Consider the following 13,371-nt stretch of genomic DNA (forward strand, 5'->3'; position numbering starts at 1 on the left):
ATGGCAATGCCTCCAGAAATTAAAAAAACAATTACCATATGATCCAGCAATTCCACTCCCAGGTGTACTCCCCAAAGAACCCAAAGCAGTAACCTGCAGAACTGCATTCACAGTAGCAAAAGGTGGAAACCACCTGAGTGTCCGTCCACAGATGATGGATAAACATGAACTATTATTTAACCTCAAAGAGGGAAGAAATTCTGACACACGGTACAACATGGATGAATTCTGAGGACATGCTGAGTGAAATGTCAGCCACAAAGAGACAACAAGCACTGAATTATTCCACTTACAGGAGGAGACAGATTCACAGAGACAGGAAGTAGAAGGGTAGGTGCCCTGGGCTGGGGAGGGGGTGGGGAGTGAGTGTTCAGTGGGGACAGAGCTTCAGTTTCACACGATGAAATGGTCTGGACGTGGATGGTCGCACGACAGAGCGTACGTACTTAGTGCCACTGAACTGTACACTTAAAAATGGTTAAGACGGCACATTTTATGCTATGTGTGTTTCATCACACTTGAAAAAAAAGTTTTGATGACCACGTGGCAGGTGAAAAACACTATTGCAGAAGTTAGGTGGATCCCCTCTGTGAGCCCCCCTGGCTGAGCTGCGAGCCCGGGGAGGGGACGTCAAGGCCTGCTTCCCGCAGGAGGGTCAGGACCGCACACGTGGGGGCTGCAGCTGCGTGTGAACCGGGCAGGAAGGAAGCTGAGTCCAAGGACATCTGCCTTTGGGGCCTGACCTTCAACACAACCGAGGGGAGACCCTCCACAGATGAGACCGCGAGAGCGAAGGCACCAGCTGTCACCAGCACCCTGGGTTAGTGAGTCCCAGTGGAGGGCGGAGCCTTCTGCACTGGGAGACTGCACGGTCATGGGAAAGCTCACTTCAAATGATCCTGTGGGTCAAGAGCACTGCAGAAATCCACTTTTCGATGGTTAACATTTCTGGCATGAAAACATAATAGCTAAGTTGACAACAGCTGTTTTGTTGACAGACATTTGACGCTAGAAAGCTCCCCCTAAATCTGGGTACCACTGCCCTGTCCTGACTAGACCAGAAGCAACCAGGCAGGACTTCTAGACCCTCTGGAGGCCCACTTCCCGGCCTCCACCCTCCCGAGGCTGCTGGTTACGCGGTCTCTCGCTGTCCCATGTTCCACGTCCCATATTCGAGGGAAGGACTGGTCACAGCGTGGCTTCTGCCTGGCCCTCCAGGCTAGTGACAGCAGCTGCCTGGACAGCCCCCCCCATCCCAGCCTCACCCGGGGGAACTGGTCCCCGACGTTCCCGGATGCCAGTTCAGCTGCGTCACCGGCCGTCCCTGCCCGGGGGCATCGTGACCCCCACGCAGCGGCTCCCTCCGTCAGCCCCCTCTTGCACACGCACACACATACACACACGTTTCTGCATTAACATGAAACAGCCCTGTTCATTCAAGGACGCTTGATAATTCTCAAACCGTCGGACGAAATGTTTTTCCTAAAGTAAACACCAATCCACGCCCATGCTCTCAGAAGCCACCGTGACTCAGACAGTCTCTGAACAAGCTAGCATCACCATCGGTGGTGGGGCCGCCAGGGGCTTAGAGCTGACCCACCCCTGTTCCAGCTGCAGCCGGCGGGGACTGCCCCTGGGTCACCACCCTGCACACCCGCTGTGCCACCAGTGCCGCTGGGGACCTGGGAGCACGCGTCTAAAAGGCCCGACGGACTTCACCCAGCAGTTAACTTCGAGGGCTCCAGACTCAAAGCCTGGCTGTGCCGCGTACCTGTACCTGCTGAGGGGCTGGGGCTGAGTCACCTGACCTCTCCCAGCCTCAGACCCGCCCGGGGAAACAGGGCTGACGGAGAACACTGACACAGATCCTGGTACACTGTCACGGCTCAATTAACGTCGGTCTCAGACGCCAGCTCTCCAGCTCGTGGTGACAGCAGTGCCCCGAAGGGTCACCTGCTGAGGTCACATTTACTGGTGGAGGTGGGGACAGATTCCACTCGCTCACCTAAGAGTTCCCAACTCAGTCTCTCTACTCTGTCCAGCGCTTTCAGCCTCCGCAGCCCTTCTGGTTCTAAAACTCTCTCAGCCCCCTCTTACTTGTTTTGAGCCACACAGTAACCCCACGGAATAAGGTTTATTCCTATGTTATAGGTGAGCAAGTTTAACATAACAATGCCGACAGTGTATAAGTCTTGTACTTCCTTTTCAACATTTCTTACTGATAATTTTATTCTTTTTGATGCTATTATAAATGGAGTTGTTTTCTTATCTTAATTTTTAAGTATTCATTACTGGTATGTGGAATATGTATTTCCATATTAGTTGTATGGAAATACAACTGATTTTTTTATATCGAAAAAATAAAACAATGCTGAGATGCCATGAACCCCGTTCCCTGCATCCCTCTTGCTGGCCTGCAGCCCGCAAGCATCCGGCAGGGCTCAGATCTTTACCTGGCCCAGCAGCATCTCTACAAGCGGGTCCAGCATGCTCGCCCAGCCGCACCCTCTGCCCCCGTCTCCTCTCTCACCCCGTGCCCTTGCCCTCCCCACCCCGTCCTGGCCTCGGGAGGGTCCTCCCACCTCAGCTGTGAGGCCTGGCTTGGACACCAGCCGCTCGGTGACACCTGTGCGGCCGTGAGTGATGCTGGCCCTGCAGGACCGTGTGCCACCCCGCGGGCACCCCCAGAGAAGCCCACATCATGCAGCTCATTCATGACCACACGTGGAAAGCCTTATGTGACGCTGTGCTGTCGGGTCTCCTGGTGATCCTCTTTCTCTGGTGGGCTCCTAAGAAGGCTGAGTCAGGCTGATAATTCACACCACCACCTACTCCTGGACGCACTTCTGCGGAAAGTCCACGTTCCATGGGTGCGGAGGTGGGAAACACCTCTGGCTCTGGGGGCTCGGGGCTCGTGGGGATGGACTGGAAAACGGCACAAAAAGGCCAAGGCACCAGGTTAGGCTGATTCAGGTGCCAGTGCCTGAACTGAGCTGCACGGCTGCTCTGAACGCTTGTCTAAAACCGGGTTCCTAGCGGCTCTCTCCACCTCTGGTGCTCATGGCTCCAAACAGAGTTTTAGTTTGGGTTTTTTTGGTACTCAGTTAGTCTCGTCTCGCTTAATTGTGTTATGTATTGAGCACACTATGTGATCCCCAAAGTACCATTTAGATGCTGGAGGTTCAAGGCTAAGAAGTATGGATGCATTGACTGACTTTCAAGAACTTGGAAATGTCCTAGAAATACCCCGGTTTTAAGGCTCTCTCTCGAGAGTGAAGTGGAGAAAAAAGAAAGAAAGGAAGAAAAAAACTCTTTGACAAGTTCCAGAAAAAATACCAAGGCTAATCTTGTGCACACAAAATGTCATAAATTGCAGTAAAATGTTTGATAAACAATGTAAGATTAGGTCCAAACACTTCCTTTCAGATTTTATATTTTTCCATTTCAGAAATATTTCTAATAGGGGAAGTGCTTGTGGCTTTGCTCCGAATGTGCCCTTGTTGAGACCCCAGCTGAGCCACGGCGGGGAGTCAGCAGCCTGGAGGGACCCCTGGCCCCCCAGTTAATGAGGGCATCTCCACCAGTGGGGCCCCTTACCCTCCTGGGTCCATCCTCCACCTGGTCCATTCCTCCCAGGCTGGGAGAAGCTCAGCTGCTGAGTCCCAAACCAGCCAGTCCTCAGATCCACAGGATTTCACCTTATCAGTGGTTCTGCCGTGTCATTCACGCTCAGCTCTTTGAAAAGATGTCCTGTGCTTTGCGATTGTCAGGCTACCCTGTCCCCAACTGCACATTCTTTCAAATCCTTGAAGAATGATGCTGGCAGAAATGCTCATACTTATTCTGTGCAGCCCTGTCCCAGGTGTCCCCTCAAGAGGGCCCGTTTAATTCCCACCACAGTCCTGTGGGGTGGCAGCCCTGAATTCAGACGTGGGAACCAAGCCTGGCAGGGGGCATAACTTGGCCGCGTCACACGGCTGGTGGAAGGTGGACGCAGGCCACCCCGCTGAGCCCCTCCTGGGCAGGTGCAGTGTCACTGCTGGACGCTGTGTGCCTTTGGGGCACACCTGCCTGCAGGTGACTCCATGGTCTTGTGCACTGAGGTTTTTCCTTCTGGTCAGCTTCGTTCTCAGTCCTAAGAACCTTGCTTTATTCAATTCCCTTCAGAAACAGATTTTCTGCTATTAGGAAGATGTCTAAGTAAATACATGTATTTTCAGTGCCCATGACAAACTCTGTGGACAAATTACATGGAGACTCTAAAAAGGTGATTCACTCATTAAACACTTAAAAATCTCCTGAACTAATAATAAAAGTGCCAGGTTGGTGAGCTGGCCTGTGAGAAAGTGTCTGGAACAGCAGCTCTTCCCCGAAGGGCCCAGAAAGGGTAGCAGCAGAGGCCTGTGTCCTGCTTAAAGGCAGGAAGAACGGGTTTTCCCACCTGACCTCATGTCTCCTAGACCAGCCTTGCCGGGAGCCTCTGAAAGTGTCGTAGGGCAACACAGCCTTGCCTGGTTGTGTAGTTCAGAGTCCCCCAGCTGCTTTCTGCCTCAAGGCTCCAGCACTTTTCTGTCCTATGAGAACTTTTCAAGCGTTGGCTGAGAAGCTGTCATAGTTTGATGGATGGACTTGTGCCAAACTGATCGTGGATTCGATGTTCCCACTGGAAAGAGTGTTAAGAAACAAAGGGAGTGGCTTTTCTGGGCACAGTCTCACCATCCTCAGGGGCCTGAGAGAAGCAGAAGACAGATGCCTCTTACTCCCCGGACCAACCACTACTCGGATCCACGTCTGCCCTGACAGCCCTGGCTGGTGTCTGCCCCAGGCTTCGGCGTGGGGGGCGGTTAGGAACCCCCGGATCTCCCGCCTCCTGACCCTGTAACCCCAGGAAGATCAGGGGCTGCTCTGTAAAATGGGATGAAGAAAGCTCCTCTCCATAGGGTGTCACAAGGAAGTCAGGTCATGCCATCGAGGCACTTTCACAGGCCCTGGAACACAGTAGCAATTGCTGGTGTGTGGCAGCTTTTGTGGCTACTAGAGGAAGCCAAGCCCCAGTGCTGGTTTTAGACCTGCAGATGGTCCTTCAACCATTACCATGTCTTCCTCTTCGCAGCCCACTCCAGGCACTCAGGTGGGTGGGTCTGGCAGCCCACCTGACTTTACGGCACTGCTAGCAGAGACACGGAAAACCTAAAGTCTGAGCCAGGTACTTGGCCCAGGGTTTGCTAAAGGCAATGATTTGCTGACGCAAGGGACCAGCAGCCGTCTCTGAGTACTGGCCCAGCTTATCTTTTCTTTGGTTTCTTGACTTTTTGAAGCCCAGGACTTAGGTAGACCCATCCCCCCAAAAACATCTATAATCAGGCTCAAAAAAATACATTTTGCTTGGATAACCTGGAAGAAATGGATAAATTCTTAGAAAAGTACAATCTTCCAAGACTGAACCAGGAAGAAATAGAAAATATGAACAGACCAATCACAAGTATGGAAATTGAGACTGTGATTAAAAACCTCCCAACAAACAAAAGCCCAGGGTCAGATGGCTTCACAGGCAAATTCTATTAAACATTTAGAGAAGAGCGAACACCTATAATTCTCAAACTCTTTCAAAATATAGCAGAAGGAGGAACACTCCCAAACTCTTTCTACGTGGCCACCATCACCCTGATACCAAAACCAGACAAAGATGTTACAAAAAAAGAAAATTACAGGCCAATATCACTGATGAATATAGATGCAAAAATCCTCAACAAAGTACTAGCTAACAGAATCCAACAGCATATTAAAAAGATCATACACCATGATCAAGTGGGGTTTATCCCTGGAATGCAAGGATTCTTCAATATACACAAATCAACGTGATACATCATATCAACAAATGAAGGATCAAAACCATATGATAATCTCAATAGATACAGAAAAAGCTTTTGACAAAATTCAACATCCATTTATGATAAAAACTCTCCAGAAAATGGGCATGGAAGGAAATTACCTCAACATAATAAAAGCCATATATAAGAAACCAGAAGCCAACATTATTCTAAATGGTGAAAAACTGAAAGAATTCCTTCTAAGAACAGGAACAAGACAAGGGTGTCCACTCTCACCATTATTATTCAACATAGTTTTGGAAGTTTTAGCCACAGCAATCAGAGAAGAAAGTGAAATAAAAGGAATCCAAATTGGAAAAGAAGTAAAATTGTCACTCTTTGCAGATGACATGATATTATATATAGAAAACCCTGAAGATTCTACCAGAAAACTGCTAGCACTAATCAATGAATTTAGTAAAGTAGCAGGATACAAAATTAATGTGCAGAAATCTCTTGCATTCCTATATACTAACAACAAAAAAGCAGAAAGAGAAATTAAGGAAACTCTCCCATTTACCACTGCAACAAAAAGAATAAAATACCTAAGAATACACCTGCCTAAGGAGGCAAAAGATCTGTATGCAGAAAACTATAAGACACTGATGAAAGAAATCAAAGATGATACAAACAGATGGAGAGACATACCATGCTCTTGGATTGGAAGAATTAACATTGTAAAAATGACTATACTATCTAAAACAATTTACAGATTCAATGCAATCCCTATCAAATTACCAATGGCATTTTTCATAGAGCTAGAACAAGAAATCTTACGATTTGTATGGAAACGCAAAAGACCCCAAATAGCCAAAGCAATCTTGAGAAGGAAAGATGGAGTTGGTGGAATTAGGCTTCCTGACTTCAAACTATACTTCAAGGCCACAGTGATCAAGACAGTATGGTACTGGCACAAAAACAGAAAGGAAGATCAATGGAACAGAAAAGAGAACCCAGAGGTAAACCCAAGCACATATGGGCACCTTATCTTTGACAAAAGAGGCAAGAATATACAATGGAAAAAAGACAGTCTCTTCAATAACTGGTGCTGGGAAAATTGGACAGCAATATGTAAAAGAATGAAATTAGAACACTTCCTAACACCATACACAAAAATAAACCCAAAATGGATTAAAGACCTAAATGTAAGGCCAGACACTATAAAACTCCTAGAGGAAAACACAGGCAGAACACTCTATGATGTGCATCAAAGCAAGATCCTTTTTTGACCCACCTCCTAGAATAAAAGAAATAAAATCAAGAATAAACAAATGGGACCTCATGAAACTTAAAAGCTTTTGCACAGCGAAAGAAACCATAAACAAGACAAGAAGACAACACTCAGAATGGGAGAAAATACTAGCGAACGAAGCAATGGACAAAGGATTAATCTCCAAAATATACAAGCAGTTCATGCAGCTTAATACCAAAAAAGCAAATAATCGAACCCACAAATGGGTGGAAGACCTAAATAGACATTTCTCCAAAGAAGACATACAGATGGCCAACAAACACATGAGAAGATGCTCAACATCACTAATCATTAGAGAAATGCAAGTCAAAGCCACAATGAGGTATCACCTCACACCACTCAGAATGGCCATCATCAAAACATCTAGAAACAATAAATGTTGGAGAGGGTGTGGAGAAAAGGGAACTCTCCTGCACTGTTGGTGGGAATGTAAGTTGGTACAGCCACTATGGAAAACAGTTTGGAGGTTCCTTAAAAAACTAAAAATAGAGCTATCATATGATCCAGTAATCCCACTCCTGGGCATATACCCAAAGAAAACCATAATCCAAAAAGAAACATGTACCATAATGTTCACTGCACCACTATTTACAATAGCCAGGGCATGGAAGCAACCTAAATGTCCATCAACAGATGAATGGATAAAGAAGATGTGGCACATGTATACAATGGAATATTACTCAGCCATAAAAAGGAATGAAATGGAGCTATATGTAATGAGGTGGATAGACCTAGAGACTGTCATACAGAGTGAAGTAAGCCACAAAGAGGAAAACAAATACTGTATGCTAACTCATATATACGGAATCTAAAGAAAAAAAAATGGTACTGATGAACCCAGTGACAGGGCAAGAATAAGGATGCAGATGCAGAGAATGGACTTGAGGACACGGGTTTGGGGGGTCGGGGGTGAAGGCGAAGCTGGGACGAAGTGAGAGAGTAGCATAGACATATATACACTACCAACTGTAAAATAGATAGCTAGTGGGAAGTTGCTGTATAGCAAAGGGAGATCAACTTGATGATGGGTGATGCCTTGAAGGGCCAGGACAGGGAGGGTGGGAGGGAGCTGCGGGAGGAAGGGGATATGGGGATATATGTATAAATACAGCTGATTCACTTTGGTGTACCTCAAAAGCTGGTACAAAAGTGTAAAGCAATTATATTACAATAAAGAGCTTAAGGAAAAAAAAATATATAGTTTGCTAGTATCCACAGGTGCCTAAGAAAAATTTCCAGAACACCATAAGGTCAGAGGATCATGAAATTTTACCTGTTGTCAACTATTCCACTGGCCATAAAAATGAATGATTTTTACCCCTGGAGATCACAGCATTTCCTCAGAGTTAACTAAACAGAAAGAAAGAATGGAAAGAGAGTCTGAGTAAAAATGATGCTCAAATACAGGTAAGTTACCTATGGAAGCAAGTGGTCCTGAAGTCCTGCCCACCTCATCTGAAAGCCAGTCAATACCCATAAAAATCAGCCTAATCCCCAGAGATTTGCCAGTATTTTAAATTGTACACACGTCCTTCAGAGGGAGACCCAAGGGGGGCTTGTGGTGCCCTTGCTATTTTCAGACAAGAGAACAGCCACCAGACCCTCCGGCTCAGCTGCTCTGCCTAGTGCCCTGCCTGCCAGGCTTGGGGTTCACTTTGTGAAATGCAGGCACATTTTTCCTGCCATTGCTTCTTCCACAAAACCGACTGCATGATTACTTCTGAAAGCCAAGGAAACCGTTCCAAATGTCCAAAAGCCCCAAATGGCGAGGTCTAACTGCAAGTTCATGTCTTTTTTTCCTTCCCAAATGCACAATATCACATGACATAATTCCACAGACAGTGAACCGTTATCTGGGTTGAAAAGTTCAGCGTGATTGACGCCTGACTTTGCAGCAGTCTTGTTGATTTTGGCCCCATTTGGGGGATTCTTGTTTACTTGCTCATAAAGCATGTCCTGAAGGATAACTAGTTTCAGGGGTCCGTCCACTAAATCATGCTGAAGAAATAATCAGTGACTTACTTTTGTTTTTACTTTAGCCCCCAGGCATGGATGACTAACCCCACATCTCCAAACAACTCATTTAAACCAGAGTTGTTCTTTGTCAGAATGATATCTGAACCTCTCACCTACTTAAATCTTTTCCAGCTAAAGCCTTTATAAAATAATAATTGTTTTCTTGGCCTCCTACTTCTTCCTCAAAGCAGACATTTTTATTGATGTTTTTCTAATGAAAACTGATAAGAAGACAGACTCACAGACATAGAGAACAGACTTGTGGTTGCCAAAAGGGAGGGAGGTGGGGGAGGGATGGACTGGGAGTTTGGGGTTAGCAGATGCAAACTATTATATATAGGATGGATAAACAACAAGGTCCTACTGTAGAGCACAGGGAACTACATTCACTATCCTGGGATAAACCATAATAGGAAAGAATATGAAAAAGAACGCATATAGATGTATAACTGAATCACAATGCTGTACAGCAGAAATGAACACGTAAATCTACTATACTTCCATAAAATAAATTTTAAAAAAAGAAAACTAATAAGGAGAGAGGGCGAAGCTTTGAGAGGCATGGGGAGGGAGGGAGCTGCAGAAAGAACAGGGAAGCAGTTGGAAGAGAAGAGGGGGTTGGAGTTTTCCACACCATCAGCTGCTCTCTAGACCACTGAGTGCATGCTAGCTACACACCACGAGAACCCATGACGCAGGCTTCCTTGTTGCAGCTCCATTTTATAAATGTGCAGATGGCCACAGAGGGGTCAAGCCATCGGCCCAAGATCACACAGCCAGTAAGACCCAGAGCCAGGATGCAATGGGGCAGCTTGGTGTCTGAGCGCTTTGCTTGGCCTGGAGATGAAAGCAGACGGACTCAGACACACGTCACACAGAGCTGGAGGTCAGAGGGCAGGCAGCTTTCAAACCAGCAAGACCAGCTACTATTCTAGCCAAAGCTCTGGATGTTTAAAGGCTTCTACGGGACAAGTGCTGAGCCCCAGTTCCCTTCCTCGCGGTATCCACCGGTTTTGGAGCTGTGACACGTGGCTGCAGCTCGCACTCAAGTGGGGCATCCCATACCCCTTGTCTCTGCTCAGGGCAAAGGCTTCTTCCCCACAAGATAGAAATGATCCCTTGAGTGTCACTGAACACCTAGCAACAGAAGCTCGTGGTGCGGCCGGCTGCTTACTGCCTGTCCTCAGAAGGATAGATGCAAGACAGAAATAGGGTGGACACACACTGGACCAGTCCGGATCGCCCCCGCCAAACACAGCCCCAACCGCTCAGCCGGCAGCCTCACATCCTGACCCTCCCCACGAAGAAGAGGAGCTCCCCTGACGCCCCAGTGCAGCCAGAGCCTCTGAGCCCTCCACCCTGGGTGGGTGCCGGGCCACCTGCACGCACACTCACTCTGCAAATATTGATGGCGCACACCTGCCCGGTGAGTCAGCCCAGGAGGGACAGTGCTGCCCTCAGGGGAGTGCACGATTGGGCGGCAGGTATCTGGTTAGATAAGGATGCTGACCATGGCGCCATCAGAAGTGTACTGGGGACGCTAGGCACACGTCCTAGAAAAGACTGACCAGGTGCAGCGGGACTGGGACAGGCAGAGCCCAAGCTCTCAGGGAGGAGGCTGGGGAGGGCCTGTGGAGGATCCAAGCCCAGCAGAGGGGGCTCAAGAGTGTCCAGGGTGATGAGGACTGGGACTTGAGCACAAACCATGCTGAGATGCATGTGGTTCTTGGGGAGATTGGCGGGTGGGGGGGGGGCATTGGGAGACCCGAGGGAGGCGGTGGGGGGTCTAGGGAGCACAGTGGGGGGGGGCCGAGCGGCCAGGATACCTTGCAGTCGCAGCCAATCAGCTTCCCGCACTCCTCGCACGTGCTGGCGAAGAGGGCCTCGAAGCAGGCCACGCAGTAGGGCTGCTCCTCCCGCAGGACGTACTTCCTGCCGAAGAGGGAGTCCTCGCAGTGGTGGCAGTCGAAGCGCTCGGTCATCTTGGCACCAGATTTCTGCCACCTACCAGGGAAGAGAGAAAGGACAGGTTCCAGTGAGCGTGCTCCATGCCACGTGCACACGGCAGTGACCGTCCTGCTCCTTTAGGGTCCCCTTTCCCATCACCTTTCCCATCGGTGGCTGCACCCTCTGCACGAGCAATCGACATTCACCCTTAAAAAGGTCATAATTTTCAAACGATACTTTTTAAAACTGAGTTGGGGGCAGTTCTGCATTCGATTGCTTTCCACTTCTTTAAAAGTCCCAATTCTTGGACTTCCCTGGTGGTGCAGTGGTTAAGAATCCGCCTGCCAACGCAGGGGACACGGGTTCAATCCCTGGTCCAGGAAGATCCCACATGCCGCGGAGCAACTAAGCCCGTGAGCCACAACTACTGAGCCCACGTGCCTGAGCACCTAGAGCCTGTGCTCCGCAACAAGAGAAGCCCGAGCACCACAACGAAGAGCAGCCCCTACTTGCGGCAACTAGAGAAAAGCCCGTGCACAGCAACCAAGGCTCAATGCAGCCAATTAATTAATTTAATTAAATTAAATAAAAAACATAACCAAAATACCATTTAAAAAAAAGAGAAAAAGTCTCAATTCTTGGTGGCCATGTCAGAAAAAGTGATCTCAGTTTTGGACACAAGAAAGAGCTGGCATCAGAGCCCTCATCCCCTGGAAGGAGTGCCTGCTTCAAACATGGGATGCAACCTCCCATCTTCCCGCTCTCCCTGTCCCCAAAATAGCACGGCAGGGATAGAAACAGTATGCTCACAGCTATAAAAAAGACTTTCCATGAGCTCCCCTTTATGAATTTGAATAAGAAGAAACCACAGAAGCCAAGGGAAGGGTATCACACTTGAGGCCAGGGGAGCACCTCTTCAACCTGGCTTCACTGGGAAGCACACCCCGCCCCTGCCCAGGAGGAGCTGCCCCTGGGGCCTCATTCCTCCCAGATGACAAGGCTATCTTCCTGCAGCCCAGGCATCCAGGGAGCAGGAGAAAGGGAAAGGCTGGCTTCCAAAGACGGGGATTATCCTGGTGGGAAACACAGTGACTGAAGTCAGCGGTCTCTCCAAGTGACACCTCGAGCTGCATTTTTCCAGCATGAGTGTGGGATGGGGGCGCGGGGCGGGGTATAGAGGGAGGCAGGAGGTTCCCTCCGCCTCCTCCTGTGTGGCTCCTGCACAAACATGTCAGAATTACCCCAGAAAGAGCCCATCTACCCCAGGAAGACCAGGTGTGGAGAAATGCCTCTGCATGGTTAGAAACACAGTCCAACCTCTTCAGAAATATCTTCTCAAGTGGTGATACCTAATTTGTTAAAAGTGAAAAGCTCCATAAATTATTAAATATGGAGACAGGCTGACTGTGTAGCTGAGCATTGTTTCACAAACTCTGATTAAACCTGATTCCATTCTCAGTCATTTCCACCCACTTGAGAGTGAAATTTCAAAATAATACCCTAGGATGCAAATAAAAAAATATTGCTGCCTGGTTTATGATAATAGCAGATTTGACAGTGTTTATTAACTTTGTGCTCTTGGGTATGCAAGGTCCTGACAACTGTAAGCAAAGACATGGAGAATTTGCTAGCATTCATACTTGGTTACGTCTGTGTTTATAGGACAATTTTTTCCCGAAAGTATGAAACATGCAGCTGGACACATGTGGTGAGATCCAGCCCTCTGAATCGCTCTTCCTGGAGTTAAAGAAAACACTGTCTGGACATTCTTGTGATAACATCACAAGATGAGGCTCTTAAGCATTTGAATTTTTGTTCTGAAACCCAACATATAAATATCCTTTGTCCTCAGGCCATCTCAGGTTGCAGCGGCTGTGTTGGCAGAAGATGCAATGCTTTCCTGTAATTCCTCAGTCACTGGCCTTGAAAGTGGCTACTGTTTAGTAAGTCGCAATTAGGCACTGTCCTTCCAACATATAGATTTTTCCAACAAAGGTTGCCACTTACTTGTGGAATCTTCTTGCCTATTCTGGTCACACAAATTTAAGAATAATAACTTGAGGATTTGAAATAAGAAAAAGGAAAGGAGATAGGGCTATAAATCATAAAAATTTTAAATCTGGAAACAACTCGTGAGATTATCTATGGCTACCTCTTTTTATGGACAGAGAAACTGGAGGCCAAGAATATTAATGGAAACAGAAGATTCATATGATGGTTTGTTCCCAAATAGCCCACTCACTTAGACAAAAGAAACCCCTGATCTAAATGGAAAGGTGGGACTTC

General features: G+C 47.8%; 1 protein-coding gene across 3 annotated transcripts in view; it reads right to left on the reverse strand.

The window, feature by feature from the left end:
• Positions 1–13,371, reverse strand: part of FHL2 (four and a half LIM domains 2) — a 31,527-nt gene that overhangs the window by 9,446 nt on the left and 8,710 nt on the right. For all 3 annotated transcript variants that reach the window (XM_057742504.1, XM_057742502.1, XM_057742503.1), the window contains exon 2: positions 10,965–11,142. Coding sequence is in view for 2 of the 3 variants with exons in the window: in XM_057742502.1 (XP_057598485.1) it covers positions 10,965–11,120 (156 nt within the window). In the remaining variant the exon portion in view is untranslated. The remainder of the gene's footprint in view (positions 1–10,964; positions 11,143–13,371) is intronic.

Source organism: Hippopotamus amphibius, chromosome 7 (genome assembly GCF_030028045.1).
Source record: "Hippopotamus amphibius kiboko isolate mHipAmp2 chromosome 7, mHipAmp2.hap2, whole genome shotgun sequence".
NCBI classification, from domain to species: Eukaryota; Metazoa; Chordata; class Mammalia; order Artiodactyla; family Hippopotamidae; genus Hippopotamus; species Hippopotamus amphibius.